The sequence below is a fragment of the Wasmannia auropunctata genome, unplaced genomic scaffold (genome assembly GCF_000956235.1).
Source record: "Wasmannia auropunctata unplaced genomic scaffold, wasmannia.A_1.0 LD335985.1, whole genome shotgun sequence".
Classification (NCBI taxonomy): Eukaryota; Metazoa; Arthropoda; class Insecta; order Hymenoptera; family Formicidae; genus Wasmannia; species Wasmannia auropunctata.
Window position 1 is genome coordinate 80,278 of NW_012026905.1, and position 18,513 is coordinate 98,790.

Consider the following 18,513-nt stretch of genomic DNA (forward strand, 5'->3'; position numbering starts at 1 on the left):
ATCGTTAGAAAAACTGTAAAAAAAAATATAACAAACAGTTTCCAGTAGTATCTTTAATATTTCATATTATTCATTAATTTTTTATTTCATATTAGATTTTTTATTAATTATATGTATATATATATATAAATTAGTTCAATTTTTATTTTTATATATTTTTATATTATTTTTATATTATTCATTAGTATTTAATAATTTTATTTAACTTTTATAACGTATATATATACGTTATTAAAGCCGTGGAGCAATACAAATTTCTATACATTACAATTAATTTGTAAGATAAACAGTTACAGTCTTATTACATACAAAATATTTTATTTTTTGATACATTTAACTTAATACATACTGCCGGTATGAAAATCTACAGTTCGCGTTACATGTACTATAGATTTCATACCAACAGCACGACGCCAAATGTTTCGCTTTTCGCAGTTGGTTAATCTGACCCCCACAAGCCCCAAAACGACAGAGAGCGCAACATTTTTAGAAAGAGACGCTTGCAAACTGCACACACCATGTTATACTTCCACCATGGTCGATGTCCGTCGTCTGGGGCAGTTCGCGCAGGTTCGCGATATGGAACGGCGCCGCGTCGCGGAACGTCGGTGATCGTTAGGCGTCGCGGAATCGACGACGACGACGACGCGCCAGCTCGCCCGCCGCGGACATGGCGGATGTGGCCGCCGTGCATTAAAAACGGCCAGACACCCTCGAGACGCGCCCGCGTAAACCGCTGCTCCTCGCGAATCGTCGCCCCGCGCCGCTCTCGCCGTCCGGTCCGGTCGTCGTCCTGTCCTCGTCTCGCGCGCGTGCCGCGCGACGAGACGCGTGAACAACCGTAAACTGCCGAGGGCGCCGCAGAGCGGAATCGTGCCAAGTCGTGTGCGGCTCGCCCCCGTTCCCGAAGAGAGAGAGATGCCCGCGCGCACATGGTAACATCGTCTTCCGGGTCAGTTCGAGAGTTAAATTCCCGTGTCCCGCGTGGAGGAGGTGCGGCTCTCGCCGGCGGCGTGGCCACCCGCACGCGCCCGCCCGCGAGCCCCGGCGGCCGACGCCGCCGCCGACCGGCCAGCGTTCCGCGCCGCGGAGGCCCCGGCGAGCTCGGGCGAAGCGGCGCCTCCATGGGGACAACTCACTCGTGGGGTGTAATGGCGATCGGGACGTCGGGAGGATATGTTTTGTTTCGCGCGGAACGTTTGTGCGAGATCCCTCGGCGAATCCGAATGTGTTAACGCCACCGATTATTTGCTTGCCCCGTTATTGTTTGTTTTTACCGCATTTTCGACACCCCGACGTCTCGGTCGTTAGGTGATTTGCACAAGCAATGTCACGGTGGCGACTACGGGAATCCGCTCCGTTTCACGGATATTCCTATCGATTTTAACGTAACTCCGGCTTTTAAATTCGCAGTCCTACCCGCGTTGAACTATATACGGTGATATGATAATTGATATCCCGATCAAAGTTACATTGAAATTGCAGTAACAGTTTGTGAGTTTTTTTTTGCTCTGTTTGACGCCCCATTGAGGATAAACTACATTGTTTAATAGAGCTGCTGAATTAATTGTTTGAGGATTACATCTCGTTAGTTTGTTAATGCTTGTTTTATTTATTTCATAAGTAATGCCTAATAGCTTTTGTGGAAAAATAGTTGTAAATTTTTGAGATTCCTGAATTAGAAGATTGTATTTAATTCTATTAATATATGTTTATTTTATTTCTACTGATTATAAATTATCATTTGAAACTTATTTTATTGATGACAAATTAATTACTAATTCTCTGTATAACATAATATGAAAGTGTTGTGTTTGACACGACGATTCCATGACGATTTTGAAAGTATCTGTAATAAAATTATGAGATTTTTGTGATTATACCTTCAATTAATTTTATCAATTTATAATTATGTTATTATATTCTTATTAATTCAATGGATACTGAAATACATAAAGCAATTTATCGGAATTGAATTCGATATTCAATGATGATTAAGACAAATTTTATGCAGTAATATTAAATCAGATTGTACTCTATGGAATTATTAGATTGAGTATTAAATATTGGATGGATTTTGAATACACGAGAATAGACATATGTACACATTTAATAATTGAGATATTACATCTCGCTAATTTGTCAGTGTGTATTTTACTATATTATTACTGTTAATTTTATTAATGTACGTTTACACGTTTAATTAATTTTATTAATGTTATACAGTTATCACTGATAAATTAATTATTAGACTAATCTTTTATATATCCTGATATGAAAGTATCGTTTAATATTCTATGACAATTTTGAAAGGATACTTAATGTTATTGTTATTTGCGCTTAACTAATTTTTCTCAATTTTATTACATTTTGATTGAAATATTAATTGATTTCATATTAAAGTACATAAGTTTACTGATAATGAATTTGTATTAAATGACTATTCAGACAAGTTTTTATACAGTAAAATTAAATCAAGTTTTACTTTATGAGATTATTAGATAAACATTGATGTTTTAAGTATTGGATAGATATATACACGATAAACTGTAACATTTAATATAACTTTTTTTACACATGTATGATAAATCGTAACATTTAACACTTAAACTTTTCTATTGTTGCTTCATTATTGAACACAATATTAAAGAATAAACGAGGAAGAATTGAATTTTTGAAGTTAAACAATTAATGGAGAATATATAGAGTAAATAAATCTATATTTATATCTAAATATAGGTTTATTTATTTATAGCAAATCTCTCAAGTATCTAGATATGTGTATAGATACCTGGAATACACCTAGATAGCAAGCATTGTGAATGAACCCCCATAGCAAACACCATTCAATACAATACAAATATGTGATTATGTCTATGGTTATGTGAGCAATTATATGATCATGCAAGTGATGCAAAATTGCAGCTCTTTTCACATCTATCTACCATAGAGACAACATTGAAGTATTGATTGCAGCAACATGGTGTGCTATGGGAGGAGGGTTGAAACCCAGGCATGGCAGACCCACCTATTATATCTTACACCTGTCATTCAGCTTTTGTTTCCATTTACATTTTTCAGACACATAAATATATAACGGTTATACATAAAACTATTTAAAAAACATAATCATAAAACAAGAATGTCACAAAAAATCACATAGTTTATTACAAATTAATTTGAATATTTTAAAATAAATTTGCGAGTTAAAATATGTAAAATAATATTTGTTTATTTTAATTATATTTATGACAGTTATAAAATAATTTTTAAATCTGTTTTATTATTAATATTTGCGAAAATTATAATTTTATGCACATATGAATTATATATAATTATATATAATTTAATTATGTGAAATTAATTTTTAATATTACTGCATAAATATTTCGCATTCTTTCTATTTTTATTTTATTCAATGTTTATTTTAGGATTTTTAAAGAGTATATTTTTATTCGTTTGTATTTTATATTTTAATATTTTTTTATTTTAGAACAATTTTAAATATACATTATTAAAAATAGTAAAATTGGGGGAAAATATACGCTATTAATTCTTTAAGAAAGGTAGATATTCAAATTCTGTAAAGGTCAGAAAATCCAATTGACTGTGTTAATGTGCGATAGCTATAGGCAACAATGGCAGAAAATGTATGTTCTTTGATATACCACGAAAGCATAAAATCTAGACAGATTTAACTTACGGAATATTAATCGGAAAATTATTTCGAAATTTCATGCATATAACAATTTAATTTATTTATTACAGTTTAATTACATTTATAAATTGAACGTTTATTAAATGTTTATATTAAAATAATAAGATAAATAGAAAATAAGTAAAGCAAGAAAGACTATTTTATTAATTAATTTAGATTATAATTATGAATTAGATTTGATTAATTAGGACATTTTAAGTGCAAAATATCAAACTATACATATTTAATATAAACTTAATTATTTTTTTACAGGTTACTGCAATGAAGTATATTAAATGCATATGAATGACAATGGGCTGAAACACTTAAATGATTAGCATTTATATATAAATATCACTACTTATTGTCAGCCAAAGGTAAAGTATTCCATTAAGTATTATTTAAAGTATTTTGTTAAAATATAAAATTTTTAAATGAAATTTTCAGATATTACAATATCATTTTGTAAATATATATAAACATTTTTGTATTTCTTTTATGTTTCCTATGTTATTACTTTCAAAAATTTGTCAATGATTTTTGTTACCAAGAATATTGTGCGTTTATAAAATTGTTATAAATTTTAGAGTCCAAAAAGACAATATGTTTGAATAATTCAAAATATGTGAAATATATTTTCTTACTTTTAAAGTTTGTGCCAGACATGGCAGCGATCGAAGAGAAAAAGCGAGTGGGTGGCTCCAAGGTGTCAGCCATCGCGAACATCTTCCAATCCAAGCCACAACTGGACAATCTGAGTCACAGAACGAATAATATTCTCTCGGATGGATTTAAGGAGCCAGCTGTTCCACTGAAGGAGTCTCCGACGCAAGTAACAGTGGTCAGAACTGAGAGCCATGTGGCACGTTTCAACAATGCGCGAGCCCTCTTCGAGAAACTTGGCGAGGAAAACAAATCGAACAGACCGTAAGCGTGCATTTGAAGTCAGAGAAATTTATATTTCTCTCTTAAAAGCTATATTAATTATAATATATATATTATTACATATATTGTTTAATATATAATTTTATTTTACATTTTATTAATTATTATCTTCTTAAATCTTTTCAATTATATTGCTTTTGTATAGATTTATCTTTAATCTTATTAACTTATTTCTTGATTATTTTGTAATTATATTATTATTTTCCATTATCAATGTTTCCTAATAAAATAAATAATTCTTAGAATTACTTTAATATTAATTTACAGGGTGGAACGGGTTACAAAACCGAATAATCTGCACGGTCTCCGGTCTCGCTCCAGTTCCGCGAACTCAGGCTCCGGGTGCACCTCGCCCACGAGATCGCCCCGTCCTCACTCACCCTCTCCCCCGGGCAGCCGCGAACACCTGAGCACGTGGAGCGCCAGCGTACCGGCCCTGAACGCGGAGCGGCACTTCGAGAACGGCCACTGCGCGCCGGAGCGACGTCCCGGCGCGGGCTTGAGTAAGGCCGAACGCACGGGCAAGGAGAACGATCGTCCGGAGCGGCCGGAAAAGCCGGAACGCCGGCCGAATCCGAAGGAGCTAATCGAGAAGCAACGGAATTGGACTAGCCACTTCTCCAAGGCTCGACCGAACCGCTACAATTCCGATCCGAATCGCTCGCTAGTCCAAACTTCCCTGAACTCCCAGAATGTCCAGAGTCAAGCGCAGCAGCAGCAGCAGCAGCAGCAGTCGTCGTCGTTCGTTGACACATGCCAGAGTTCGATGGGCGCGGCAGCAGGCGACTCCGCCAGCCCGGCTATCAGATCGGCGAGCTTCTGCTCGGCACGCTCGCCGCCGCCACCGCCCCCGCCTGTCAGGAACTCGTCCTCCGCGGCCAGTAGGAGGGAACGACCGGCGAGTATCGCTTCCGTCGGCTCGTCCGAACTGCTGGAGAGCCCGGAGTACGCGACGGTGGAGAGGTTCGACGACATCTCGCCGACGATTCCGGAGTATGCCGTCGTGCAGAAGAAGAAACCTCAGAGCGGTTCGAAAGACAGCAAAATCAGTGGCGCTGACAAGACTCAGGACGCCTCGTTGCCAGAGTACGCTGTTGTGCAGAAAAACACTTCGAAAGCGGCTTTGAGGTCGGCGGAGAACTCCAAGGAGGCTTCCAAGGCGCAGAATTTGAAGTGCGCGGCAATCCCGCCAGAGGCAGTTACGGGAAACAAAATCGTGACTTCGAGGTCGACGGAGGCCGCCAAGGACATCTCTAAATCCACCGTGCAGAATTTGACGAGCTCCGCGTCCGCGGAGCCAATTTCAGGAAGCAGAGCAGTAGTTTCAAAATCAGTGGACGACCCTAAGGAGGCTCCCAAGGCCACTGCGCAGACTGTGAAAGGTCCACCAGTTGCGGAAGTGTGCAAAGACGCAGCTTTGAGGCCAACGGAAAATCTGAAAGAGACCTTGAAAAATTCTACGTCCACGGAAGAGGCGCCAACATTTAAGGCTATAGTTTCTAGACCAGTGGAGTCTTCAAAGGAGGATGCCACGGAGGCTACGGAGGGATCGAAGGAGGCCACAAAGGCACACTCAGCGGTCCCGGAATCCAAAACTGCCATTGCGAATGAGCATAGCGACTTTACCGAGCAGACGAAGGCGTCGCCTGTACTGCACTACGAGGTTTCTAGTCCCACTCGAAGTGCCTCGATGGACAATATCCTCACGAGGAGGGAGAGCGACCTGCTGGAGGCGCCGGAATACTTCAACTGTCCCCCGAGCCCGATTCACTCGCCGGCGAAGACGTCCGAGTGGAGGAACGAGTGGCTGGCGAAAAACGACGAGATCCTGAAGAGGACTGTGGATCCGAAGACCTCGCCGAGGGAGGCCCTTGAGTCCGAGCTGCGTGGCGATGCGGTCAGAACGGATCCAAGACCCGATTGGGCGAGACCGAACGCGAACGCGAAGAGAAAAGAGACCGCGGCGGACGACAAGAGGATCGACCTGACACGATCACCGGAATCCGAGCTCGGTCTACCCTCCGCTGGCACCGACAGTGCCTCGTCCAGCATGAGTTCACCTAGTTCGCCATCCAAAGACAGCAAGGAGGAAAAAGCGGAGAAGGAGATGTCGGAGAAACATCAGACAGGTAAACTATATCAGATTCGTGAAAAAAGTCTCGTCTCGAGGCCGAAAAACTTTATTATAAATGGGAAAAGTGCGTTGAAATTAATTAATGACAATCACGATTAATAAAAGTTACCTTGATATTGTATAATTTTGTTTCTTTAGCTTTTTAGTTTACAAATATGACGAGAAAAATAATTATTGAAGAATGACTAAAATGATTAAAAAAAAAAAAGAAACAAATTTTTTAATATAAAAAATACATGTATATATGTAATTTTGACAATTAATCTTAGATATTGATTTTAACATACGTTTATTGCAAATATATTAAATGCCTTTATGATGAATGGTCCGCTTCAAAAATAAATCTCCACATTTTTGAGAAGCGTCGGTGAGGCCAGGTGACTTTCGATGTCGTGGGTTGGGATGGCAGTGTGCCAAAATGCCAAAAAGTAAAAGTACCAGACGCAGGCCCCCCTTCTTACCCCTTTTCTCCTTCCCTTTGCTCTGCCACCTCCTCTTTTACCAGTGTGCCACGGTATTATTTATAGAAATCACCGTGCTGCTTGTCCAGCGGCCAAACCGCTCGTGCCTCGTCGCGTTTACTTTGCAAAAGTGTCTCTGGGGCTCTCGGCAGAATTTGAAAATCATCAATGTTGTGCTCGAAAAATTCTGTAGTTCTACTCAGTACAGTGACTCCTCTGAAAATAGAATGAATTATAATGCGATTTATAAATGCGATAAGAGCGAGTTTGTACAAAGCTTTGCTGTTTATAAATCTGTACATATAAATATAAATTTCTGAAAATGGAAAATATAAGAGAGTTAAAAGTTGCGAATATATTTAGGCTCATATGATAAAAATCCAACAATCATTCGAGAAGGGCTGATGATGAAGGGCCAAGCTGGTTGTTCGATGCTGCTGATATTGGTAAGAAAAATTGTGTCTCTTGGAAAAATCCAAAATAATAATAATCGACTGTGATGTTAGAGATGATAAAAAGCCAGAGATACTTTTGGATGTCGTGGAAAGAGTATAATTAACGTTAAATTTCTTCTGCATACAAGTATCTCTGGATTTTTATCTTCTTAGGAAATAAAATATAAATTCCCGAAATATGAGTTACTACTTAAGAGTTTAAACTCTTTGACTCCTCATTATCTCTTAACTTCCCAATCAATCTCTCATAAAACTTGAGACATATGTAAGAATGAGAGTCGAGATCGAACCACCGACTACAAGTCTGTTTTTACACGGATCTGTACGTTATCCCTGATTTTTATCTTAACACTATAGTTAAGATAACATTAATCTGAACTTATCCAAGAGACTCAATTTTCCTTACCTGGACAACAACAGAGAAACTTTGATACAATTTACCTGCGTTAATGTGTTTGTAATATGTGTATTAACATTTTGTCTTTATTTAGTCTTTTATTAGTTTCACACTAAGGATGACCATATTATAAGTCGAAATGTACGTTTTTAAAATATGATTTTAGAAATAACGTATTATGTTTTGAATTAATTTATAATTTATAAGAAATAATATCAGTATGAATAATCAGCTTAACTCATCAGCCTTCTTTGAATATTGTTTGATAAAAATGTTAATTTAATGATAAATAGTCTTGCATAAAAAAGTCTTTGAATATATTAATAAATAGGAAAAATGGGAAAAATATTTGCAAGTAGAATTTTTCAGATCTAAATATTCTTTTGTGTTATAAATTAACAAACTGACAAAAAAAAACAGAAATTGAATTAAAGAATCAAAACAAGAATGTAATTAATCCTGAAGAAATTTAGCTTTTTATAATTTGGATATTTATTCATAAATCAAATATTTAAATTTCTAAAATCTAACATTTTTTGCATAAATTATGTAAATGTGCGATAAAAATCTGTACAATTCAAAATATCATTCATTGCTAAAATATGTAAACCATTAACAAATAAGATGTTAAACTACTTCGAAATAAAATTAAACGCTAAATAATATTAAATAATCAATATGAAATTTTCTACTGAGTGCTATAGTTTGATTAATTAAGTCGGTTAAAGGCTATATATATTCTACGCGAGTGCGTGATCTTGTAATAGAATATACAAGACTGGTGTTTATATATGAAACGCTGCACTATATTTTGTATCAATATTTTTATACTTGTTGGAGCGTCACGTACTCCAGGAAGACGTAAAATTATGTGCCTGCGATTACTTTGCATCGATTGCGGAGGTACTTTAGCTGTAGTTAGTAGATAAGCTATTTCAGCGGCCGACAGCGTACACGTCAATTTCCCAGTACTTCTAATGTCGTCATAAATTTATTTTTCAAATTCAGGTCGCAACAGCTATGACTTGGAAGCGGAGGATCAGGAGAAGCCGGCCACGTATCAGAGCTGCGTCTCAGGGACGGAGAGCATCTCCGAGAAAGATCAGTTCAAGTTCAATGAGACGGACACTACCACGGTCATACGGCGTTCTCACGTGCGCCTTGATCTTCAGGCTGCCGGCCTGGGTCCGCGTCCGCCGTCTGTCATCAGTTCCGACCAGGAGTATCCGCCGCTGGAGCACAAAGAGATCCCTGTGCCCTCTCCGTACGCGAAGAAGTTGCAGCAGAACGAAGAAATTGTTACGCAGAGTAACACCGAATGCAAAACTCAACAATCAAACACGGAGGTGAAGAGCCACGGCGGCTCTACGGAAGCGATGAAAATCAATACCGCGTCTACGGAGGACATGCTGGAGGCGAAAGTGAAGTCCGGCGGCGACGGGGTGTGCCAGAAGACGGTCTCGAATGCGAAGAACGATCAAATCAAAATCAGCGTAAGAGAGAAGATCGCGAAGAACAGGGAGGAGGTCTCGGGCAAGCGGTCCAGCTTCGTCGAGACGGAGGGAGGCAAGGATAGCGTGGACAAGGCGGCCATTCGCAGCCAGGAGATGAACAGCTGTTTCGGGCTCATCACGAAGGAGAGCAAGGACGAGGAGAAGTACGTGGCGGAGGTGGCGAAATCCGAGGTGAGCAGCAGCAGGAAGGAGTGCATCGCGGCGGTGAACAGTGTCCTGAGCAGGAAGCTGGAGAAGGAGATGGAGCAGCCGCAGACGACGTGGGAGCAGGAGAAGCAGAAGGCCGAGCTGGCGAAGCTCCGGTTATCGGAGAACAACAATCAGGGGGCCCCGCTGTCGCCCAGTGTGCTCTCGCAAAGACATTCCGGCAAGAAGTCCAACGACCAGTCCACGTCGGAGAGCAGCCAGTTCGACGACAGTGACTCGAGTGACACGAAGACCATTAAAAATGTGGAATGTGCGCAGAGAGAGATGCAGGACAATTCCGCCGGGGTTGCGGAGGGGGCAGCTTCGAAGAACAATCATATCACGCCCGTGACGCCGGATACCATGACTCCAGACGAGGCCGAAAATCTACTGAGCTCTCGGTAAATATGTAGTGACTATAAGAGAAGGAATTTTTCGAGTCGTTGTTAGATTGCGTTTGAAATAATAGAAACACCATAAGAATTTTAGAAAGGGGGAAAAGGGAAGACAGACTCGTCATTTTTTCGGAATATTTAATTTTATCGACCCTGATAATTGATATCAATAGACGACAATTTTGGAATGATGCTGTTCCTAGGAGCTGCTTTTAGCGTACAACTTTCGCACTTTTAATATAGCAATTGTATTTCCCATAGCGTTTATCCATTTAAATTAACAGTGTAATAAATTTCTGTTGCTACAGTCTTGCAACTTAGTAACTTTTAATTTGAGGCTTATTGTTAGTATTAATGACTTTGTTTTTCTTTCATTTTGATTCTAATACGTTCGTGTTTATTTGAATGCAAATCTGCTGATCGCTATGGTCCATGCAGCATCTTAGAAAAGAAGATTAGGTGAGTACACTTGCAATTCTGTAATTCGATAACGAAAGCAGATATGTTGTCTATCTTACAACAATTGCAAAGTATTACGTCGACGTAATAGATTTTAATAGATTTTATCATGTACTTAGTAATCCAATAAAAGAACTAGACTTATCTTACAAAAACCTGTTTTTCAAAAAAGTGGCTTTTACTAGAAAGTTATATCAGAATATTTTTATCAATAAAATATCACTTTTTCTGGTTGACCGTATTTATAACGAACACGAAAGACTAGAACAATATAAATATATCTTGACCGTGTCTTTTATTATTCTGTAAAGAAGAAAAAGGTGATTTTTTTGTAAAAATATTTCTATAAAATCTCGATTTTCGATCACTTATTATTCAGTTCGATGAGAAGATTGAGATAATTAAGAATAATTTTTTTTTTACGAATAAAAGCCTTGTTGAATTATACGATGAGTCTCCCTTACAATTAGTATAAAAATATTCTGAAATTTAATATCGAGTAATAAGGAATATCGCGTCTTAATGTCTCGCGAATGAACTGACATAACTGCTTTTGTCAATTAAACTGCAGAATTGATTCGCTATCAGCGATCAACGTAAATTCGTGCGTAAAGGCAAAGTGAATGATTCGTGAAACGTAAATTAGACAAGGTTCGGCGTTGCTATCGGACGAGGAAGCGCAGGAGATAGCGAGGCTGCTGTCTCCCACCGGTGCCAATGACGCAATAATAGGTGACGGGATTTCTAATGACAAGGATAAGGAAGGACAGGACAGGGATCGGGAGGACCAGGACAACACGCCCGACTGGCTGTCCGATGTCCTGTCTGCTCCTGATTCCAGTCTTATCAATAGTGCCACTCATGATTATAGGTGAACGAGCTTATTTTTTTTACGTCTTTTCGGTTGCGCGCCCTTCCCTGCGTCTCTTTTTTGCAATTTCATTTCTATTCTCTATTTTTCTTTAAACAGATTTTCGACTTTGATATCACTTGTATTTTCGTGGATTACGGAATTTTTGAATTGTAGTTGCTTTTAAAATCTTATTCTTTCGGATCTCTGGAGAATTAAAAAAATGTTGAATCTTTGATCTCCTTCGATATTTAAAAAGTATTTGTATCCCTTGAATTTTTATAATCTGGGATAATAGTAGACGCTCGAGTCTTCTTGTCAATTCTTGGACAACTGGATAACCTCAGGTCTCTTTGGACTTTCGGAATTAAAATTTTGAGAATTACACACCCTTAGCCTCTCGATTTCTCCGTTAACCCTCCATTTATTTCAGTTTGTCTCATAGATCTCGCAGTGACCTGACGATAGACTCGTTGACGGAAAGCCAGATAGGATCGGTCACAGGAAGTGAGAGCGGACTACTGGGCTCTGTCAGCAGCTTAAACGACACTCATGAAACTAATGATGACACCGAGACCGAGCAACAGGACGACTATATTCCAACTCCAGGAAAAATTGTAATTATAATTATCACAATTTTACAGCACCATCTTCTTTCTTTTTTTCTCAATTGAATTTAATCGGAAAGTAAACGATAATAAATTAGAGAACAAATATATAGATTTATCAGAATAAAGAAATATGTGTAGGTATAGTTTTTCACGACAGTTTTTAAAAGAAATTTTTATTTATTTATTTACCATCCCGATTTAAAGCAGTTTTGCGACGGTATTAACTTCGATATTTGATTAACCAGGTGTTCGTGGAGAATGGCGTGCACTATTTCGAAGACGGTCACTTTTGGATGGAAGTGGCGGGAATCCCAGAGTCCGACGAAGACGACGAAGACTATCCGTCCACCGTGCCCGTCAAGAAAACTTCCAAAGTGTCCTTCGACACCGGCCCCATGCGTGTCTATTCCACGCATTCTGTCAATGAATACGATCGTCGCAATGAGGACGTCGATCCTGTGGCGGCCAGTGCGGAGTACGAGCTGGAAAAACGCGTCGAAAAAATGGAGGTAATTTCGAATTACATTTTTTTGTTTAGTATTCCATAGAAAAAGTAACTGATTTTTAGTGCAATTTTTTCTTACGATTTAATTTTTAACGTTTTGAACGCTTTGTTCCTAATTTATCTTCACAAATATTTTGTAATGATACTTCGTGATTGCTTCAAGGAGAGCCTGAGGCATTTTGAAGTATTAAGGATTTCTTTAATATTCTATTTAAATAAATAAACGCACCTCTTATGAGAAAAATCCTGCGCTTTGATACTAAAATAATTTTTAAAAAATCTCAGGTATTCCCTGTCGAGCTGATGAAGGGTCCGGAAGGCCTGGGCCTCAGCATAATCGGTATGGGCGTGGGCGCGGACGCCGGTCTGGAGAAGTTGGGCATTTTTGTGAAAACTATCACGGAGAAAGGCGCGGCCGCGCGCGAGGGTCGGATCCAGGTGAATGACCAGATCGTCGAGGTCGACGGCAAGAGTCTGGTCGGCGTGACGCAGGCTTACGCCGCTAGCGTGCTGAGGAACACTTCCGGTCTCGTGCGATTTGTCATCGGCAGGGAGAGGGACCCCAAGAACTCGGAAGTGGCGATGCTGATTAGGCAGAGTCTCCAGGCGGACAAGGAGAGGGAACTGGCAAACGCTGCCAATAGGTAAAATAGCGCATTCATGCAGGCTGAACCTTTGAATAACATTACCATAAGATTAGTGTTGTAGCTTATATAATTATTAGTTAATTTTAACAAGTTTTATTACGATATAGTGTGAGATCAATCTGGTAAATTGTGAAATTTATTTTCCAAAAATTAGATATAATAATATTTATAATAATTATAATAATTTATTAACTCAATAAAAATTGATATGCTTTTTATTAAGACTGAAATTATATACTTTTTTATTTTTATTTTTTTTACTCGATTTAAAGACTCCTCTGTTCTTTTTTAATTTAAACACTTCATCTCACGGGATGAGGTGATGGCTCCGCATGAAAGCACTTGATTTTATTATTTGACTTTATTATTTGAGGGGATATCCAGATTCGATCCCTTCAAGGTTCTTTTATGTATTTTCATTTGAAATGGTTTTCGAAAACCAGTCAATCGCAGTCTGCCTTAAAGCGCAATGGGCATTTCTAGAATTAATTATAATGATCCGTCTTTAAACACCTCGTCTGCGTTCCCAATGATGATTTATCCTTGCTCGCAAAAAATACCGTGACGACACTTTGTGGCCACTCCAATGAGAGCCTGAGGCATCTTGGAGTGCTGAGGGAACTGCATTTTCTTCTTTTTTTTGTTTTTTTTTTGTATAACAAGCGCCGCATTCACACGGCGTCGCAATAAGCAAACCGTAAACTTTTGCCGGCATTAAAAGAAAGAAATTTCATTTTCCACGAACAGGAAGCTCAACTTCTCCGACGCTTCGCCTGACGGCCAGCGAGGAAGCGAGGACATCTCCGTCGGCAGCGGGATAAGCGGGATCCCCGGCTCGCCGGCGATGTCCTCCTGCTCGGAGGGCGAACCGACGCACAGTCCCATCGAGAACTACATGTCGCCTTCTAGTCGCAGCCGATCTCCGATACTCGGCTCGTCCATGCAGCACAACATCACCACGCAGAGCGACGTGGACAGTCTGAGATTGCTCTTGCAAGAGGTATTTTGCGCATTTACATTCCACGCTTCACGAGTTCGAACATATCTCTTTTTTTTTTTTCATCCATTTAAGAATCTTTATTCAGCAAGATATTTTTTTATGCACCTGTCTACTCATACGTGTGGTGTTAGTTTTATTATTATTATTATTTTTTTTTGTAAATAGTCGTTAGAACGCATTGTTCAACAACGTTCGTTTCCACGATACGTAGCGCATATATTTGTAAATACTCTCGTGTGTACATGTGTGTAAATTAAAGAGTGCAGGTATCACGTATGTATATGTAAGTTTACCGCAGTTGCACAGTGTGTATTTATTTTGATTTTCTTTGTTTTTGTTTCGCTTATGCGCTATGCGTGTCGTTGGTTGCTTGCAGAGTCAGTATAAACTCTCATTAGCGGACGAGGAGGTGGAAAAGCTCAAGGCGAAGGTAACGTAACATCATAATTAGTTACTCGAACAATATATTAACTAATCTATTATAATTAAGTCAGCTCGTTACGTAATTATAACTGCTTGAATTAATTTATTAATATTTGCGCAGAAAAATTTATGTGCGATGCAAAATCTATTTTACAGAAGCGAAAGACTTATTCGCATTCATACAGCATGCTTCTCTTAATCTTTACAAATTTCTCACGCTTTTTTTCTGTAACAAAATGCATGAAATATTTACGTGTATATTTCGTAGCTTACAGCTTGTATATTATATACAACAATCGCCGATTCAATTATAAGGAAAAGTTAATCATTATCTACTATAACATACATCAAGATCATCAAAATCATCGATGTGCGTTAAATAATGTAAATAATTACCTTACTTTGTCATTAATCAATTTGTCCTGAATCAATTTTAGAACTCTTTCTTGAAGCTGATGCTTTTATTGCATGCTTCTATTATCTTTACAGACAATTCTCTTCTCGCGCCAATCGATTCTGAATGAACTTTACCTTTTAATTTTCGTCAAACATAAATATTATAAATATTTGATTATATTGTAAGATAAATAACATAACATTCAAGAAATTATAGGATGTACAAAGTTTCTTAATTTTAAAAAGAAGCATTTACGAGTTACATTTACTCTCTGAAAATGTTTTTACTCAAAATTATATTTTCTGTCAGATTCCAAGTTGGCGCCTACTTTTATTTGCGAACACACTTATCTGTAATGTTGCATGTATTTTGTAATCTTAGTCATATTATAATCTTCCTTTTATGTTTTGTACAGTTGGTAGAATTGGAGAACAGCGGAGCGGGTAGCGAGGAATATGCAGCCAAATTGCGGGAATCGGGATTACGGCTTCACGAATCGGAGAGAGCACTGGGCACCGCCCGCCAGGACCTGTCGACGGCCAGGGAGATGCTGTCGCAGGCTGCGGCGCAGAACGCACATCTAGAGCAGAAGTACAACAAGGCGAAGAAGGTCGCCAGGGAGCTACGTGCGGACATTACGTCCAGGGACGAGTTCTATCAGCAGTTGTTGCAGGAAAAGGATACCGAGTACAATGCGTTGGTGAAAAGTCTCAAGGATAGAGTACGTGTCGAAGGTGTTGCCCGGTGATATTTGGTCTTGGAGTGAACAAGTATATTTTCAAAAGAGCCATTTTTTTTCTCAAGGTGATCACGTTAGAGGTGGAGCTGACGGAGACCCAGAGGCGATTCGGTCTACCGGTACGGTTACCGTACGACAACGCCACAAGGATAGTAACGCCGCAGCTCTCCCGCAGACTGCCACCGCCGCCTTCGTCGACCAGCTGCCAGCTTTCCGACACGGAGACCTCCGACCTTAGCAGCCCGGACGACGGTGACAAGACTGCGACCGTCGAGAGGAAACTGCCTCTGCCGCTACCGGTGAAGGAGGAATTGGATCGCGCTGTACCAGCCCACCGTCTGCTGGACAATTCTGCTGGCAAGAGCAAGGCGGAGCTGGCCAGCAGGGGTGGCTTGGCCAATCGTCAGTTGCCCAGACGATCCGGCGGCCTCAGCAACAGCAGTTCTGTACGTCATTGATCTTGCATTAAAGAAGCTATTATAAATATTGTAGCATAGTGCCTCAAAATTGGAATACAAATTTTAGAATTATAAATACCAAAAAGGAAAGAATAAAATCAGTGCTTTGAGACTTTTTATTTTTCTTAATGAAGTTATACGATAAAGAAAATTCCTATTTTAGGATTACGGATTGGACGAGTCGGGCGACAACACGGACGACGATTCATCCTCAAAAATGACTTCGCAAGACAGCAGCAGGTCACCCAATGACTTGACCTCTAAACAGTCCAACCTGAGTTCCTATTCCAGCACTTCATCCATCAGTTCGCTTAAAGGAAAATCGCACATGGATCCTATACATCCCACCGCGATCCGGCAGCACAGCACCATTAGCTCGCAAGTTAGGGCGATGACTGAGCAAAGTTGGTCCCAATCGCAGAAGAGTACGTGTATGTATTCCATTTGATATGTCGATTGTTATTGTATTATAAAAAAATTTTATTATATATGTACGGTTATGATTCTCTTTTATATATGCTCTCTTATAACTTTCTTTAATACATTAAAAATTTCCCTCGGTAGCTTTGACTGGACCTCCCTCGTCATTGGCAGAACAGCTGAAGCAGGTCCTGGCCGAGCGGGAGAAGCGGCTTGGCGGAAACGACTCCTCGAGGGAGAGTTCTGGAGATTTCAGTGATCTCAACAGTCCTCACAATAACGATCCAACTATGGTTACGCATCATCTCGTGGAGGAGATACGGCAGGCTGTTAACGAGGCTAATCAAAGAGGTAGACAAAAATGCACGTTTAAATGAAAGGGGACAATTTAAATTATCGCAAATTAATCGCAATAGAGCAACAATGTGATCTTGTTGTAAATCAGAACCTGTCGTATTTCTAGTGAAAAAAGTGTCGATTCCTCCGTCGAATTTGATCGGCAGTGGAGGTGCCCCGTGGCATCATCCGGGAAGTTCTCCTTCAAGTTTGTCCTCCGGCGGTTCTATTAGTCCTCCCGGCGTTGATCCTAGTCCTCTAAAAGGTAACGTCGCAGGTACCTCAGAAATTTTGTGTATTGATGTTTATGTGTCAGCACTAACGCTTCGATCACTCGGTCAGGAATTAAAATTAAAAGATTCAAATCGAAAGATTCATTGAAATTAAAGTTTTTCAAGATAATTCTTTTTAACTTGTACGCAGTTAATAGCACTTTAACTAAAAACAATTTTGCTTTATTTCGCTTAAATGTGCTTTAGATGCATGATTTTTCTTTAGTGTTCAACGAAACGTTTATTAACAAAATATAAAATAACCTTAACATCTCTGGAATACAGATTATTATCCGCAGTAACAGTTAATTTCTGATAGAGTGATTACTAATAGCGTGACAAGATTTTCACACCTTATACTTACTTTCCGTCGTGCATGCATTATCAATATAGATTCGAGCACAGTTTGGTTGCCCGCTCACCTAAGCGACTTTGGTTTAGGTGACAAGAAGTCCCACTTCTGGCAGAATGCGCCAATCGCAGATTGGTCCAAGGAACAAGTGAGTATTCAATTGATTGTTTTGAAAAATAAATTTATAGTCAAGGAATTTATTTTTCCGTACAAATCTTTTTAAATATATACTTTCAAGAAAATAAGGATATGCTTGGACAATTTTTTTTTTTTTTTAATAACTTAGTATTATGTTACTTTTTTTCTCAGTCTTCACTCCGATAAAAAACTTTAAAAGCAAACAGTTTTCTTTTCTTTTGTTGTTTCCACTAACTTCTCTAAAAGCAAGATTCTGTGTTTAGGTGTGCCAATGGCTGACGGGAATCGGTTTAGAACACTATTCGGCCCAATTTTTGGATAACGGCATCAACGGGAGTAACCTGCTGCGCCTGGAATCGAGAGAGCTGAAGGCCTTAGGGGTTTACGGCGATGCTAAGGCCCATCTGAAGCGCAAACTGAAGGAGTTGAGGGCGCAGGCCGATCGCGAGCGCAAGGAACGTAAGGAAATCGAGCGAATGCGACGGAAAGCGGAGAAGGCTGCGCGGAAAAAGTAGCTCGCGAGTAAATTAAACGCGTTCGGTATCAGTTAGACACCCGGTAGTTTAAAATGCGGATTTTTTGGGCGTGAAGTGTACAGGGTATCTCGAAAGAGGTATGGAGGAAATTAATGATGGGGATCTTATTGGACTTTATCGGGAGGTCGTCGAGGGATATTTTAGTCGCGAGAAATTGGAAGGGAGATTCGAAAGAAGTTTGCCAAA

General features: G+C 39.3%; 1 protein-coding gene across 1 annotated transcript; it reads left to right on the forward strand.

Moving 5' to 3' along the window:
* The first annotated feature begins 281 nt into the window (after positions 1-281).
* LOC105454375 lies at positions 282-18,513 on the forward strand. The gene is made up of 19 exons (XM_011696950.1): positions 282-952; positions 3,971-4,074; positions 4,350-4,624; positions 4,910-6,771; positions 9,098-10,190; positions 10,623-10,643; positions 11,290-11,514; positions 11,927-12,110; positions 12,350-12,613; positions 12,895-13,253; positions 14,004-14,256; positions 14,633-14,686; positions 15,492-15,797; positions 15,881-16,261; positions 16,437-16,704; positions 16,838-17,044; positions 17,157-17,294; positions 17,695-17,801; positions 18,055-18,513. Exons 3-19 carry the CDS (start codon positions 4,362-4,364, stop codon positions 18,304-18,306), a joined length of 6,237 nt encoding a protein of 2,078 aa, XP_011695252.1. The 5' UTR covers positions 282-952; positions 3,971-4,074; positions 4,350-4,361; the 3' UTR covers positions 18,307-18,513.